The sequence below is a fragment of the Microtus ochrogaster genome, chromosome 4, assembly GCF_000317375.1.
Source record: "Microtus ochrogaster isolate Prairie Vole_2 chromosome 4, MicOch1.0, whole genome shotgun sequence".
In the NCBI taxonomy this organism is placed as follows: domain Eukaryota; kingdom Metazoa; phylum Chordata; class Mammalia; order Rodentia; family Cricetidae; genus Microtus; species Microtus ochrogaster.
In genome coordinates this window covers 28,072,455-28,089,597 of record NC_022011.1, presented here as the reverse complement: position 1 = coordinate 28,089,597, position 17,143 = coordinate 28,072,455, and the positions used below count along the sequence as shown (strand labels likewise).

General features: G+C 53.5%; 1 protein-coding gene across 3 annotated transcripts in view; it reads right to left on the bottom strand.

Annotated features, from left to right (window-relative positions):
* Positions 1-17,137, bottom strand: part of Gse1 (Gse1 coiled-coil protein) — a 340,677-nt gene extending 323,540 nt beyond the window's left edge. For all 3 annotated transcript variants that reach the window (XM_026778660.1, XM_026778661.1, XM_026778662.1), the window contains exon 1: positions 15,298-17,137. In XM_026778660.1, the coding sequence (XP_026634461.1) occupies positions 15,298-16,212 (915 nt within the window). In that variant the 5' untranslated portion in view covers positions 16,213-17,137. The remainder of the gene's footprint in view (positions 1-15,297) is intronic.
* Positions 17,138-17,143: the final 6 nt, after the last annotated feature.

Below are 17,143 nucleotides of genomic sequence, written 5' to 3'. Positions count from 1 at the left end.
GTGTGGATAGGGTGGGGTGAACAGGACAGTGTGAATAGGGTGGTGTGAACAGGACGGTGTGAATAGGGTGGTGTGAACAGGACAGTGTGTAGAGGACTGCATGAACAGGACAGTAGAATAGGGTGGTGTGAACAGTGCAGCCTCCAAGTTGTAAGACTGGATGGTGACCTAAATGTCCCTCCTCTGTTCCTTTCTGATATTCCTAAAACAGCAAGAGAAGAACACAGCTGGTTACTAACTGGACATGGGGCTTCTGATATCAGAAATGGCTCTAAGTACTGTCCATGCATTAACTAACCCAACCCCTTCCTGAGGCATTTACAGATGAAGACACCAAGAAACAAAGGAAAGCTGTTTGTACACCACCCACCCCTCAGCTTAGGAGTGCTGTAGCATGGGTTTTTTGTTTGCTTAGATTTATTTTTATTTTGTATACATGAGTATTTTGCTCCCATGTGTGTACACCATAAATGTGCAGTGCTCAAGGAAGCCAGAAGAGGGCACCACTGAATCCCCGGGAATTGGAATCACAGCCACTGTGTGTGGCCACTGAGAACCAAACCAGGGTCCTCAGGAAGGAAGAACAGGCAATGCTCTCAATCACTGAGCTATTTCCTCAAACTCCTGGAGCTTATTTGTCACCATTAAAATGAAGAAGTTTCAAATTTTTCACTGGGGGCTGGGGAGAGAGACCAGATGGCAAAGTGCTTGCCATGCAAGCCTGAGGACCCTCTGAGTTCAGATCTCCAGTGCCCATCTGAAAGCCACGGTCAGCAGCACGCACCTGGCTGGGAGGGAGGCAGAAACAGGAGGCTCCCTGCGGCTCCCCGGCCAGCTAGGGTAGCTGAATCAGTGAGTCCCTTCCCCACCCTTGCAGAGAGCAAGGTGGCAGGTGTTCCAGGAAGGCCATAGTAGATATTGTCCTGTGGCCTCTACACACACATGCGTACACCCAAACGCATGTATACATACATACACACTCATACACAGAGTCATCTGTTGACAGACAGGCTTGAACATGAGAAAGAACATTATCCATGCGGACCACAGCACGTAACACTATGCCTTAAGACCTGAAGTCCCGCCAGCAGCAGTCACTCTGCTTCTCAAGCCTGCAGGCAGAAAGGGGGCGGGGCGGCCTCTGGGGAAAGCAATCCGGCTCAGCAGTTCCTCAAGAGGTGAAGCCCAGAGCGGTGACCTGACCCAGCCATTCCACACCTAGCCATAGGCCTGGCAAGTAAAGAACAGCAGGGTGCAATGGCACACACTTGTAATCCCAGCACTCTAGAGGCTGAGGCAGGAGGATCACTGCAAGGTCAAAGCCAGCTTAAGCTACACAGTAAGAGTCTATGGAAGAGAGAGGGGGCAGAGGAGATAGTCACATGAGAACTTGAGTATGAATTCTCAGGGGACAGGAGAGATTGTCCAATGGCTAAGAGCATCTGCTGCTCTTGCAGAAGACCCAGGTTCAGGTCCCAGTCCCACCCTGAGGCTCACAACCATCTACGACCACTATTCGAGCTCCTCTTCAAGCCTCCAAAGAACACAAACATGCAAACATCCACGTATGTGAAAAAAAAAGTAAATCTTTTAAAACAGACAAATAAAAACAATGTGACTATCCACCCCCAGGTGAGCAGATAATAAAGTGTGGTCTATGTATAATGGAGTATTATTTGGTAATGAAAAGGAGTGAAGTTCCATAGTCTACTTTGATGTGGAAACCTGAGAACACCAGGGTCCATCCCCATCTGTATGAACTGTCCACAGAAAACCCACAGAGCCCACACATTGTGTTTCCAGGGCCTCAGGGGAGGAGAAAGGGGCCTTTTCAGGGGTGCCGAAATGATCTACATTAAACAGTGCTGCTAGCTGCAAGGTCTGTGTACCCAAAACTCACTGCAGTCTACAGCTTTAGAGAAACTTTTACATGCAAATTGGTTCTCAGAAAAGCTGCAATAAAAACCAAATTTCTCATACCACCAAGCTACGCCCCAAATCCAATAACTTTTTAAAATAATGAAACTCAGACAGAAGAAACTGGCCAGGGCTCTGGCTGGCCTCCAGGCTGCTCTAGGGGTTCAGAGGGACCAGGGCAGTCGCCCTGACCTGGGGAGTCCCACCCTCTGAGTCCTGAGATAAGGATTCCACAGGGGCTTGGCAGATGTGGGAGGGGGAAGAGGGAGAGAGGGAGAGAGGGAGGAAGAAAAAACACTCATCCATCACCCACTTCCATGACCCCAAGAGAACTCATCTTGTGATAGGCACTCAGACAGACTGGGATAAAGATACTTAGTAGAAAAGTATAGAAATCCCCACACATTTTAATTAGTGGATACTTTATATGGTGAGCAAAAGCTAAAGTTACCAGATACAGACCATCCTCAAACTGGCCCAGCACCTCCGCTAGGAGTCGGGCACCTTGGAAGTCTCTGCTCCTGGAATAGTACCATCCTAAATACATTTAGGTAAGGGGAAAATGAAGTCATTATACTGTAATCTCAAAAAAACATAATTAGTCGGGCGGTGGTGGCGCACGCCTTTAATCCCAGCACTCGGGAGGCAGAGGCAGGTGGATCTCTGTGAGTTCGAGACCAGCCTGGTCTACAGAGCTAGTTCCAGGACAGGCTCCAAAGCCACAGAGAAACCCTGTCTCGAAAAACCAAAACATATATATATATATAATTAAAAAATATTTAAGTCCAGGGACAGTGAGATGGTTCCACAATTAAAGCCACTTGCTGCCAGTTTGAGGGCCTGAGTTCAATGCCCAAAATTCACCTGGTGGAAGAAGAAACCAACTCCTGAAAATTGTCCTCTGACCTCCATATGTAGATTGTAGTATGCACAGACATAACCATGTGTGCAGGCACACACAGGCAGGCACACACACACACACACACACACACACGCATGAATAAATCTATCTGGGCAAGGTGGCTAGTGCAGGTCTTTAAGTCAGCACTCATTCAGTGGGGTCAGCAGGACCAAGAGCTCAGGGTCACCCTCCAGTATACATTAAGTTTGAGTCCAGCTAGACCAAACTACTCCGGACCTTGTCTCAAAAAAAAAAGAAAAGAAAAAAAGAAAAAAACAAAACAAATGTAGGGCCTGGGCTCAGTGGTAAAGTGTTTCTGCACAAGCATGAAGCCTTGAGTTTGATCCCCAGAACTCACAGAAAACCCAGGCATGGCAGGTCACAGAGAGGCAGAGACAGGAGGATCCAGTTCACTGGTCTGCCAGCCTAAGTAAACTGATAAACTCCATGTTAAGTGAGGGGCTTTGTCAAAAAAAAAAATTATGTGTATGTGTGAATATGTGTGTGCTTATGTATATACATAACACACATATATTCTTTTAATTATATAGAGAGCCCCATGTACCAGCATACACCTTTAATCCCAGGACTTGGGAGGCTAAGTGAATTCAAGGCCAGCCTGGGCAACAGAGCAAACTCTAGGCCAGTCTCAGAAAGAAAGAAAAAAGAGGGTTGGTGCTGGAGGCTCAGAGGCTAAGAGCTCTGGCCGCTTTGTCAGAGGAAGGACCCAGGTTCAGTTCCCAGCACCCACATTGGTACCTTACAACATCTGTAGCTCCAGATGCCTATCTGGCCTTTTTGGGCACCAAACATGTGGGCATAAACACTCATGAAAGGAAAGCACTCACGCACATAAAATAAAATAAGTAAATCTCAAAATAATTTTTAAAGAAAAAAATAAGAGAGTGACTGAGGAAGGCACTAACACTGACCTCTGTTCCCCAGACATTCACACGCCATACACAGTGAGGTCTACTACCTTCCTTAATTAGGTAAAGTGGTAACGCTCCCCCCATAAAAGACATGGCACTCTCCCTTCCCAGTGGCCATACAGCCAAGGATGTGATTTGGAATTCCTGATCCTCTGGAGTGACAGGTTTATACCAGCATACCTGGGGATCAAACCCAGGGCTTTATATGGGATGAGTGAGCATTCTTCCAACTGGGCCACATTCCCAGGTCCAAGAGAGAACATTTTGATCTTTCCAGCACCATGGGGGAGGTCAGATGTGAACTGCTGGCCCCCAGTGGAGGGTTTGGCAAAGGCCTGGTGTGCTCACAACTGTTTCTTCCTAGCTCATCAAGATGGAGCAGGAACGGTCTCATTGTAAGTTTGGAAAGATGTTCCATGTCCAAAGAGGATTGCTCAAAAAACTTCAGAGAGGCACAATTTCTAAATGTAAACTTCCTGAGAGATTAATAAAACTTACAAACCTCCAGCTGGGGTGATAAGAAAGTAGGAGGCAGCAGCAGAACCCAAGACTGGAATGAGAGGAGTCATCACCACAGAACCCACAGATGGCACGGGAGCACGAGGGGAGGGCAGATGAGTTTCACCATGAAAACCAGACCACACTGACACAGCACACACATTCAGAAAGTAGAAATGACCAAAAATGACCCAAGAAAATTCGCAGCTCACAGGAGAACAGATGGATGGACGGGGAGACACACACGGGGTACACACACATACATACACACATACATATACATATACACACACACACACATACACACACACTCCACATGATGACAGTCGGCCACCTCCCCATCTGTGATGCAGGAACTGGGTGTATGGCTGCAGAGGGCTCCTCCACATGATCCTGGGCGAGCAGGTCCTGGCAGCTGTGCCTTGAAGACTTTCTATTTGTTGTGTCTTTTAAAGGCGCACTTCATGCCATCTTTATTGTTTTCTTCCCCTACCCTCCCATCTTCTCTAAGACTTTGATCTTGCTAATTGCGGTTTTGCCAACGGCAACACTTTTCAGGAACTCCATTCCCAGGCTGCCAAGAAATCGGAAGAAGAGGCGACAGAGGATGGGCGCTGGCAACTCTGCTTCAGCTGGGCTCTATGTGGTTGGCCAAACAGGCTGACACGCACAGGTCAAGAGCTGTGACCACCAATGCCTAACGAATGGGTAGTTACCAGCAAATGTGAAAATGGTGCTACGGCCAAGTGCCAAGGTAGGGGTCGAAGAGGTTAGCAGATACTCCCAGAGCAGGAAAACAGGCAGGAGAGGTGGACGGTGGGGACAGCCAGAAGCTCAAGGAACAAGAGGAATCAGCTGCTGGAGTATATGCAAAACAGGGGTCCCCACCCTGTGAGTCTAACAGCACCTACTACCCAAAAAAATCAGAATATGCTATGTGCCAGGACCTCGCACTGGGTTCTGAAAGTTAGAAATATCCATGAGAGTGGGAAATAATCCCAGCATTAGAGATACTGAAGCAGGAGGAATTCCATGAGTTCAAGTCCAACCTAGGACACTGAGGGAGACTATCTCAATAAAAAAAAAAGGAAAAAGAAAAAGCAAGAAAGGTGTGGGGATGGGTACAGTGCTGAGGACCACAGGTCTCTATAAATTCTTGATTCTTTTTAAGGTTTATTTTATTATTTACATATGTGTCTCTGTGGTACATATATACTTGTGGGTGGATGGGCACCTGAAGAGGCCAGAAGAGGGCATCAGATCCCTTAGAACTGGAGTTACAAGTGGCTGTGAGCCACCTAATGGGCTGCTGGGATATGAACTCACATCCTCTGAAAGAGCAACAAATGCCCTTCATCGAGTCATCTCTCCAGCCCAAACTCCTGATTCCTTTTTGCCCCTTCCCATCCTTTCTATGTGGGAAGGTCAATAGCCACACCCAGTGGGGATCTGAACTCCCAACTCTTGACCTCAAAGTGCCCCACTTCCCACATCCCCTTCTGGCTCCTGGGATCATGGCAGGGTACGGAACCTGTGCCTTCAGGCGATAGCTTCCAACTGTAATGGAGACCAAGGACAAGAGGGACAAAGCATACTGGCTAGTTTTACCCCAACTTGACCCAAGCTAGGTCATAGGAGAGGAGGGAGCCTCAATTAAGTAAATGTCTCCATAAGATGAGGCATTTTCTTAATTAGTGATTGGTGGGGGAGGGTCCATCCCTTGGTTGGTAGTTCTGGATTCTATAAGAAAGTGGGCTGAGCAAGCCAAGAAGAGCAAGCCAGTGAGCAGCACCCCTCCATGGCCTCTGCATCAGCTCCTGCCTCCAGGCTCCAGGCCTGTTTGAGTTCCTGCAGTGATGGATTGCTATGTGGAAGTGTCAGTCAAATAAGCCCTTTCCTCCTCCAGTTGCTTTGGCCATGGTGTTTCATCACAGCAATAGCAACCCAAAGGAGGCGAAAAGAGCCCTGGGCTACACATGATGTTCAAAGTCCTCTACAGACAGACAGACAGCAGATGTATTGGCATTCTGACAATTATGCAACATCAGGAGCTTTCCTGGGAGCCAGTGCACGAGTGCTCCTTCATCCCTTAGATGGACACTGAAACCCAGAGACAGGCCAATGGAGGCTCTGGTCCCAGGTGCCCTGGCTGCAGCCAACTGTTGAGAACAGGGTCATGGACTTCCTGTCCCTGCTTCCTATGGCTATGTCTCGTGTTCTGGCCACTCTGGCCCTTGTCAGCAGCATCAGCTGCTTTCCGTCCCAGCCCTGGGAGGTGGGTCCTGTGAGGGTCCTGGTATGGGAGTGAGAAGGCAGAAGCTAAAGAACCCAGCAGGGAGCAGGGGGTATCAGCCCCTGGCTGTATATAGCAATTGGCACCATGCCACCTGCAGCCTCAGTTTCCCCTCTGGATCCTAAACGCCAAATGCTGACATCACCCTTCATGGAGATCCTGATGCCTATGGGTGGTGATAGAGTCAGGTATTAGGAAGCTGGGAGGGGTTTACAGGGAAGTGTGAGACAAGAGGGGCCACCCTGTACCCCTCCTCACATTGATCCTCTAGGGTCCTGTGTACAGACTATAGCCACCTCCATCAGGGGGTGGGAGTCACTACCCCAGCCTTAACCATGTGCCGCCTGCAGCTGCTGATACTGCATTCCACTGTCCTGGTTAAGGGCCTGGCACAGGGCAGCCTGAATCACAAGGGATCAGTCATGCCCCTTGGGGCTCAGAGCCCCTGGTCCCTACAGACCACAGAGCAAGCCTGTCAGCTGGCCTACTCCCTGCTACCCAGCAGAGTTGCAGGTGACAGAGGCAGCTGCTACCCAAAGGTGGGGGGGGGATATTTTGTTTGGGCTGTAACAAAGCTCGTCTGAAGATCAGAGTGCAGAGCTACCCACACTAGTTAGCCAGAGAGGCCAGGCAAGGGTGGCACACACTTTTAAAGGAGGCAGATGGAGCTTTGTGAGTTCAAGGCCATCCTGAGCTACACAAAACTGGAATCAGTCTAAAAGAGAAACAGAGCTCATACCTTTGATCCCAGCACCTGGGGAGGTGGAGACAGGAAGATATGGCTGGGTGGAGAGAGGAATATAAGGTGGGAGGAGACAGGAGCTCAAGCATTCAATCTGAGGACTTAAAGAGGCAGGGTAACCCATTCAATCTGACGATTTCATAGAGGTAAGACCTAGTGGCTGACTGCTCTGCTTCTCTGATCTTTCAGCTTTCACCCCCTAACATCTGACTCTGGGTTTTTATTATTAAGACCAATTAGAACTCATGCTACAGGTGTAGCCTGGCAGAGTCTCTGCATCAACCTCCAAACGGCCTGGCTCTGATGGCACTTGGCCTTGTCAGTCACCACAAGGTCATTCTGAAGAGGACCAATTTCCTCATTAACTTACCCACCCAAGACACTTGTCCCTAACATTGTCCTGTCCGCATCCCACACACTGAGGTCATACTGGAAACACTTCCGCTGCTTCACTGAAGTCCCCGCCTGGGCACCACAGCTTCCAACTCTGCTTTACCAGACACTGTGAAGCTGCCACCTACAGCTACCACCTACCTCTGCTGACTCACGCTGGCGCAGACCTCCCAGCACCGAGCCTCCATCCACCCACCCACTGACAGTAAATGGCCAGTGGGGCCCAGACAGTTATCCCAAACTGAAGGAACTGGAAACCATTCCCCCAGAACCCACCAACCAAAGCCACGTCTGCCCCCAACAAGGGCTGGCTCAAAGAGTAAGAAGGGGGAATGGCAGAACCGAGTCTCACACACACACACACAAGGGTCTGCTGTAAGGATGAGGACAAGGTTCTGGGGTGTGCTGCCCCCACATGAAGGTACCCAAGGCAAAGCCCAATGCCCCAGGACACTCCATGTCACTAGAGAAACATTGGCATACTCTCAACTCCCACAGAAATGAGCTCATTTGAGTCTGTCTCCAGAGAGGCCCTCTCCAGGGGAGCTCACACGACCCAAGGTACAAAGTCGGACTGCTGGGCCCTGGTGGATGGGTGCCCGCTGGCCATGCCAGGGCTAGGACTAGTACAGAGGCAGGTTTCACCTGCCACCTATGGCTATAAGGCACATGCAGCTGTACAGATGTGCTCTGAGGGCCTAGGCCAGTGGTTCTCAACTTGTAGGCTGTGACTCCTTTGGGGTCAAATGACCCTTCCATGGGGGTCACCTAAGACTATCAGAAAGCACAGATATTGCCGGGCGGTGGTGGCACACGCCTTTAATCCCAGCACTCGGGAGGCAGAGGCAGGTGGATCTCTGTGAGTTCGAGGCCAGCCTGGACTACAAGAGCTAGTTCTAGGACAGGCACCAAAAACTACAGAGAAACCCTGTCTTGAAAATCAAAAAAAAAAAAAAAAGAAAGCACAGATATTTACAGTACAATTAATAACAATAGTAAAATTACAGCTATGAAGTAGCAATGAAAATGAGTCTATGGTGGTGGTGGGGTCATCACAACATGAGGAACTGTGTTGGTAAAGGGTCACAGCATCAGGAAGGTTGAGAACCACTGGTCTAGGCCCTGCTGTTCCCAGAACCCCTGGATGTTACATGATCGGATAAGAGAGAAAACAGCATAGAACCGTGACATGGAATCTTCTGGAGGGACCTGCAACAAGGGGAGTCTTAGAGTGGGAGCCTTAACCAATCAGACGTAACCCACAAATTACCCTTGGGGTGTCAAGCTGCCCTGGGCTCCCTATGAGTCTCTCGTCTCCCCGGGCTTGATGCTAGGATGAAGGCCAAGATCCCTGAGTCCCATACCCAGGTCTTGTCACCCCCACAGAGGGTCTGGCGGGTTTGAGGGGCTCACCATATGGGGTTGGCATACTGACTCCTGGTGCTGTTCTGTCTGGAGCAGTGGCTCTCGGTCTTCCTAATGTTGCAACCCTCTAAGACAGTTCCTTGCTGGGCAGTGGTAGCACACGTCTTTAATTCCATCACTCGGGAGGCAGAGGCAGGTGGATCTTTGTGAGTTCAAGGCCAGCCTGGTCTGTAAGAGCTAGTTCCAGGACAGGCTCTAAAACCACAGAGAAACCTTGTCTCAAAAACACAAACAAAACAAAAAGACAGTTCCTCATGTGCTGACCCCCCAAATTATTTCATTGCTACTTTGTAACTAAATTTTGCTACTGTTACCAATTATAACATAAACACCTGCTATGCAGCATGGTCTCAGACGACCCTTTGGAAAGGGGTCACAACCCATAGGTTGAGAACTGCTTGCTGATCTAGAAGCTGGTAGATAGTGGCTGACTGTAGACTCTTCTAAATCTAGGCTGGGAAGGTAGAAGCCTGGCCCTAGCTCCTGCCAAGCCCCTTCAAGTGCCACCTGTCCCTAGGACACAGGATATGCCTGTTGGTGACCCTACTCCAGCCTTGCCTGTCCTGTTGGTCCTGAAGTCTTAGGTTTTTCAACCTGGTCCTCTAACCTGCTAAGAAGCAAAGACCCCACTGCCACAGGACACCCGTCATCCACAGCATCCCTGTGTGGCCAGAGGACGGACAGAGTGTGTGTGTTGGTGGGGGCGGGGGGCAGACTTACCACACCAGCAGATGGCAAGGGGAGCCCAGATAGGAACGTAGTGGACAGCAGGGAGGATGGCAGGGAAGATCAGAGGCAGCTGGACACATGGTCAGTCCTCCAAGTGCACCGTCCCCAACCCATGTCTCCTAGAACATAGTACATGCCTCTGCCCCTCAGAGAAGAACAAGGTTTCTGTAAGTGGTACTCCTAGAGTTCTGGTCCCAGAAGGTGAAGCCTTCTCTATATTCCTCACTATACATGCCCATTTTACAGAGGGAGAAAACTGAGGCCCTGGTGGACAGGCATCCTGCCTGCAGGCACTGCAAGTGCTGGGCTAGATCCCAGGGTTCCCAGTGCTTGTGTCTCAAAGGGCAGAATCTGTGTGAAGCTGGGGACTGAGGAGAGGGCAGGTCCCTGGCACAGCACAGTCACACACGGTCCATCAGCTTGTGTGACAGAGAAGTCACCAACAAAGTGCACATAAGTTGAGACTTGTGGGTCCTTACAGCATAAGTTGTTCTAACCTGATTTGGTCAACCTCCAAGAGACCTAGGCTGCAGCACTGTATGGCAAATTTAAATCAATTTAGTGTGTGTGTGTGTGTGTGTTTGTCGCATGTGTGGATGGGTATGGGAGCCTGGAGGACAGCTCTGTGAATACAGTGACTTCTCTCCCACATGCATTAGGGTCCCAGGGATTGAACTCAGGTTCCACGGCTTGTGCAGCAAACACCTTTACCTACTGAGCCATTTCGTTGGCCATGTGCGGTGAACTTCAAACCCAACCCTTCAGAGGTCAGGCTACCATCCTTAGCCCCACAGCAGGGCACCCACACACCACAACCCATGGCCTCACCTTCCTTGACCCAGGACTGTCCTGGACTCGGGTCCTACGACTGTGACAGATGGGGAAACCAAGTAACAGTCACGTGGCAGAGTAGAGGCTCCTTCATACCACCCCATGTGTGCCCAACACAGGTAATGCAGCAAACAGGAAGCAAACTCCAAAATGCTCATCCCTAAGGAGACATCTTCTCCACATTCTGCCTGGACACAGATGTGAGGGACAAAGGGACCTGAGCCCAGGATGTGCGCTCCTCCACAGCCATGAAGACACAACCCAAGTTACCATCGCCAGGTCTGCCAGGGATTCTCCCTGCAGTACGAACTTCTCCAGGGCAAGGTCCCAAAAGAGCTGCGCAGACAGGAGGCCTGCTCCTGGCCTTCAGCCCTGCCCTCTTCCCCACCCTGCTTCCAGGGAAGGCTCAGTTTTTAAGACCTTTTGCCTCCACTTCCTCTTTCTCAGTAGGCTCCAATCTCCTCCAGGTTTAGCACAAGGCATCTGGAAAATTTATTCTTCTGAACAGAAGGCTCCCACACCAGCAAGGAAACCTAGACATCCCTTTGGAAGGGGGGCAGTTCAGGGTTCAGAGAGGCCCACAGCCCAGCTGCCCAGCTGCCGCCAAGAAGATGCCAGCACTGTCTGACACCTTCCAGAAAGAGCCTAAGCTGGTATCCCGAGGGCCCGAGGCAAACGGTGATGGCCAGGGCCTCCCTGCAGAGCGGGAAGCTGGTGATGGCAGCGTGCCAAGAAGCAGGGGACAGATGTGCAGCCACCCTGACAGAGCTCTGCAGACCTGTGATGTGCTCACATGAGAAGCACCGTGACAACCAGGCTTGGGAGCTTGGCCAGGTGACTCTTGGCAACAGGCTGGGGTACAGTAGGTACCCAACTGCAGGCTCTATTAGTCCATGCTGCCCACAGTGCCTGGGAGAGGACAAGGTGGTCTCAGGGCGGGCACCTTCTCACTGATGGGAGCAGAGGATGGGAATCAGCCAAAGGCAATACCTGACTATGTGGGGGAGTAGAGGCAGGGGGGTACCACTTTATTGGTCAGGCAGAAAAAATGGGGGAACGACAGACAGCAGGGCTCCTCCCACAAGGGCTTTCTGGGCCTCTGCCCCTAAGAAGTGCTAGTGGCTGTGTGGAGGAGGAGAGCACATACACAAGCCACTGGCTCTCCAGAAATGGCCACCTTCACAGAAGCAGGACAAAGGGGTCAGAGGGCAGGGCAGGGTAGAACGAGGGACAGATTCCAGAGTAGATGCCCAGGCCCAATGTTTACCTTGCAGGAACCTGCTGAGTGACCATGGGCAAGTTATTTAACCTCTCTGGGCTTCTTTCCAACCTAGGACAGTATGGGGGTTAGAACCTCCATAGAAGCATTTAAAAGATATAGTGACCATGGATACAGGAAGCACAGCAACCTGGGGGTCAGCTCCTCATGAGACTGTCCCCAAACTTCCCTTACAACCTGGCCATCCTACCACTTATTCTGACAGGACAGATTGGAGGCAGAGGCAGCCATTCACAGCAACAGACAGCAGCAAGGCATGCTGGGAGGTGGGGAAGCCACACTCTGACTCAGCCATTGCAAAGCAACACCATCACTCGACTGTGGAAAACAAGGCTCAGAGAGGTCAAGGGTCAGGCCCAAGGTCACATAGCCCACTCCTTATAGAATGATTGACGCCAGGTCTATCTTAAGGCAGACTTGGGGTCTTTACATAGTTCTCATGGGGTGGGGGATAGGGATGCCAAGCCTAGAGAGGGCCCTCCCTGGCCCAACCTAGCCACTGCCAACCCATGTAGCAACCAGGATGGTATGGCCTGCAGGACACCAAGCTCTAGAAGACCAAAAGATGGGGTGAGGGGGGTCCACTGCCAGCATCCCAGACACATCATATTTCAGATGTTTCCTGTTGATTCACTTGTAGGAGCACCTACCAGGGTTCCAAAATACCAGAAGGTTCTGGAACATGCCATGTCCTCACCAAGTGGGTCCCCTTGGCCCTTACAAGGCTCTCCTGAATCGCAGCTAAGTTCTCAGGCAGCACACAGAAAGAAAGGGAAGCCAACTGGATGCTCAGGGACCCTGGGGGAGGGGGGAAGGGGCAGCTCAGGAAGCCAGCCTGGGGACAACGGAGAAGCTGTGCCTATGCCTCCACTCCCGACAGGCCAGGTGCCTGGCCCTCTGCACGGCCTCCACTTGTCTCTGCACTGCGCCCAGTCTGGCTGATGGCCTCACGGCTCCCAGCGCGCTGCGGGGAAACAGCCTTTTGGACCTTCTGTGCCTGTTCCTCCCCAGGGACACTGCAGGCTGTGCCTGCCACCGGATCCCAGCATCTGGAACGGTGCCTGGCTCAGAGTAGGCGCTCTATAAATATTTGTGGGATAAATGGGAAGAACAGGAGCGCAGAGGAAGGGCAGAGGGCAGAGGGCTCCTTTCCGGCATCCTCAGACCCTGGGAGCTGAATGACTCCTCCCCCCCCCCATCGCTATAGTGGAGTCTGAGACAAGCCTGCCCCCCCCCACCCCACTGCAGCACAGGCCTGACTGCAGACACATCCCTGCCCCTTCCACACCTTCATTCGAGCTGAATACCCTTCAGCAGAGAGGACAAGCTCTTACTCCCGGTAAAGGCTAGCAGATCTGGTACTTTCTGTCCCTCATCTCCAGATGGCTCTCCTGAACCCCCAGGGCTCCAGGGTTCTCCCTGTCTCTGTACTTTTTGCTACTTTATGGGGTTCCAGTGAGTCTCAGGCAAACTGCTGAAGCAGGGCCCAGGGGGTCACGGAGGTTCTGAGTTCAGGCTGGAATCCCCCAGCCACCTGCCGGCTGTGAGGGTCATGGGACTAACCTGAGTCTCAGTGTGGGGAGTAAGAAGGTTCATGGGACAATGTGAGGGCCACCGATAGGGCAAAAGTTGACTGGTTGCTCAGCTCAGCCCCCAGGGTGGACACGGGAGGGGGCTGTGGGCCACACTGATTGCTCTTACTTCCCACCCCTGCTGCCCTGGGACCCAGGCATCTTTTGATTACTTGGGTTCCTATACAGAGAGGTCAAGTTAGCATCAAGTAGGCACTCCTCAGAGAAAACTCCACGCCCCCAGTGAGCGTCAACCACCCACACAGGGGCACCGCAAACTTCCAAGAGGCACCGGCTTGGGGCGGTGGCCTTACTCAGAACTGCCCTGTGCCTTCTGCCCAAATAGAGGGGCGCCAGGAACAGCCTCAACAAAGTGAGCTTGGCCTGGCGACATTCAAATGCCCCCCATTAGTTTAATTATCAAAACGTCCCTACAAACCATGTGGTCCGTATTCCTACTGCTCAGCCAAGAGAGCTGAGCCCAGCCAGGGTAAGAACTTGTTGGCAGACAGCTCTTGCAGCGAAGACAGTGGCAGGCCGGGACCAGGCCTGTCCTGCCCCAGAGCCAAGCTCCTCTCACACTTCAGGCCTTGTGGAGCTGTGCCTCCCAAGTCTCAGCAACAGCCTCAGCCTCGGCTGCCACACACCTGTGGCTAATGAAAGGCTCGGTGTCTTATGCCAGAAGCAGGTGATTCCCTTTGCCATCAAAGCCTTAAAGACAACTCAAGACCAAGGCCAGCTCTGGTAGGGAAAGATAAGGGCACTGTGTGAGGCAGGGAAAAAAAGATACCCAGGCAGAACAGGGATTGCCTCATAGGTCAGCCTCCGTGTGCCTAGGCATCACATGCACACACATGCATGCACACACACACACACACATACACACACGCACACCCATGCACAATTAATTGCAGGACCAAGACACTTGTCATACATCCATTCCTGAACTGGACCCACCTGCCCACCCTTGTGTCTCTCTGAAGGGCCCTATCCAGCCACTGCCACACAGGCCTCTGCCCAGAACAGGACAGTCTGTTTGGTAGGGATCAGGATCCCAGCCCAAGGGCAGGACAGTGAGTGCAGTTCACATATGCCTGCCTGACGCCCCTTCCCGGGAGCCACCTGGCCAGTCCCTGGCCTGGTTCTTATGAAGCGAGGTCCCAATGTCCCAGTGCCCTGACTGTCTCCTACCATGCAGACAGCTGCATCCTGAGAACAGGCCCCAGGCCTCGGCCAGCTCCACGCAGCTGACTCCCAGAGAAAAGACTAACCACTGCAAAGGTTGTCTAGGCCACCATCCCGAGTCCCATGCGACTGTGCCCCACGCCTACACGTCTGGAATCTGTTGCCATCTGCTTCGTAAAGCCGCCAGGAAGGACTCAAACGAAAGGCCCTTGGGTGGGAATCTTGGGAGGAGCGATCTAGCCAGGAGCTGGTGAGAGGGACTTCCCACCGGGACCTCGGGGTGACCTGCGTGGCTACGCTAATTACCAATGTTATCGGGCGGACAACAGCCGTGCCCTGAACTTCCTCCATTTGATAGATTCGCAGCAAACACGCCCAGCTTCAGCCCCGCGCCTGCTGATTCCAGCAGTGGCTATTCTTCCACCCCTGCCTGCCCCCCAAGACCCTTGAATCTCCTGCCCCAGGCCTCCAAGGTCAGCCAAGCTAGCAAGGGGCTGGGACCCACCAGGCTGAATCAATGATGTGCGGCCAAAGAACAGAAAACATCTCTCCTCCCGACCACACAGATGCTCTAGGAGAGGAAAGCTACTGTAAGGCTTACCTTTGTTACTCCTGCTGCTGGGGAGCTCCAACCCATGGGGGCAGGATTGACGAGCCCCTGACCTGCACAAACCAGGGTCCCACAATCCACACAGGCACCGATGATCAGCTGCCGGCCGTCATCCACCAACAGACTGTGGCTGGCTCTCAGGGTATACAGGAATAAGGGCAGCCTGGCCACTCTCACCGACTTCAGCCCCAGACACCGTTTCTTCTCTTGCTGACAGAAGAAGCACACGAATGTGTCCACCTGGTACTGCCTAGACCAGGCGCTGACACCCTGGTGAGCACCTCTGGCTTCATGCTGCAGCCACTGACCCAGCAAGTCATGATAGCAGAGCACACAGGTGGCCACCAGGCCGGTGGAGTCTGCAGGCCTGGCCCGTGGGGCGGGTGGATAGACCGTGAGGAAAGGAAAGAAGGGCTCCTTCTCGCCCAGGTGGCTAACGGGGTTCATGCTGAGCTGGAACTCCTTGCCCGGCCCCAACTCAGCCCCACAGATGTAACAGACGGCAGGCGGACCTCCCTGCACAGAAGCGGGCAGGTCGCTCAGAGTAGGGTCTGAAGCAGAGAAAGCTTGGTGGTACCTGCCCAGGAAGCCTTGCACGGAGCTGATAAGCTCACGGTTGTGTGATGCCCGGTACAGGGCCCAGACATCCTCGAGGACGCTGTAGCACTTGGGGCAGCTGCGAACCTCACAGCGCTTGTTGGGGGGCCGAGCGTTGGGTGGGCAAGGCAGAAGGCTGAGAAAGGGGAAGTGCATGGAGCTCCCCGAGTTGCCGTTGACGATGCGGGAGGGCACTGACCGGGCATCCCGGGTACAGTCTTCCCCGCAGAGGTAACAGGCCTCCCGCAGCAGGCCGGCAGCGGGGGCGGGCCCCTCGTCTCTAGGGAGTCTGCGGGCCTTAGAGGCCATGCCGGGGGCGTGGCTGTTCAGGGGAACCACGTAGAGCCGCTGCAGGACAGGCACGTTGGCCAACTCGAAGCTCTGCCACTGGTGCGTGAGGGACGAGAAGCAGCAGGGACACACGAGGGTGCTGCCCGCCTCTGTGATGGGCTGGGCGCCTGGCGGGGGGCTGTGCAGCCAAAGGAAGGGGAAGAAGGGCGCCTGTGAGGGGGCCTCTTGCTTCTGCACGTGGATCTGATGCTGTGAGGCTGGCGACAGCGCCGACCCACAGACGTAGCAGCAGCGGGCCTGGTTGTCCGCGGGTGTCCGAGGAGGCCGCTCCAGGCCCTCGTCCCCGAGGCTCACGGCGACGTCGCTGCCCTCTGGGGTGCTGCTGCGCTCTGGGGGCCCTGCGGTCCGGCTAGGGGCGGCGCTGTCCGTGCCGTCGGGCACAGTGGGGACAGGCCAGGGTTCCTGTATGCCCCTCAGCACGCTGGCCCGCGGCTCGGGAGCCCAGTGCGTCCCGGGCCCCGTGCGCTGACGCCGAGCTCCAGGCTTGGTGGAGTCGTGAGCATCCTCGGGCTCGGGCTCCGGCTCTGGCAGCGCGTCTGCGTCCGACAGCTCCGACAGCTCCGAGTCGCGCGCGTCCTCGGCGTTCCACTCGCGGGCCCCGCGCCGGCCGCCCGCACTCGCGTCGCACTGGTGCGGCCGCTTAAGCCAGTACACGCGCTTGTCCACGGGCGTGCGCGCGCGCTCGAAGGCGGCCCACTGCTCGGCCAGGAAGCAGCGGCACACAGCGCACACCAGCACGCAGCCATCGGTCGCGCTCAACCCGCGCGCCCCGGGAGCCGGCTCCTGCTGCTGCAGGAACGGGAAGAAGGGCTGTGCGGGGCCCGCCGGCCTCACCGGTAGCTTCAGCTCCTTGCCGCGCGCGATGCCGCCGCCGCAGATGAAGCACGAC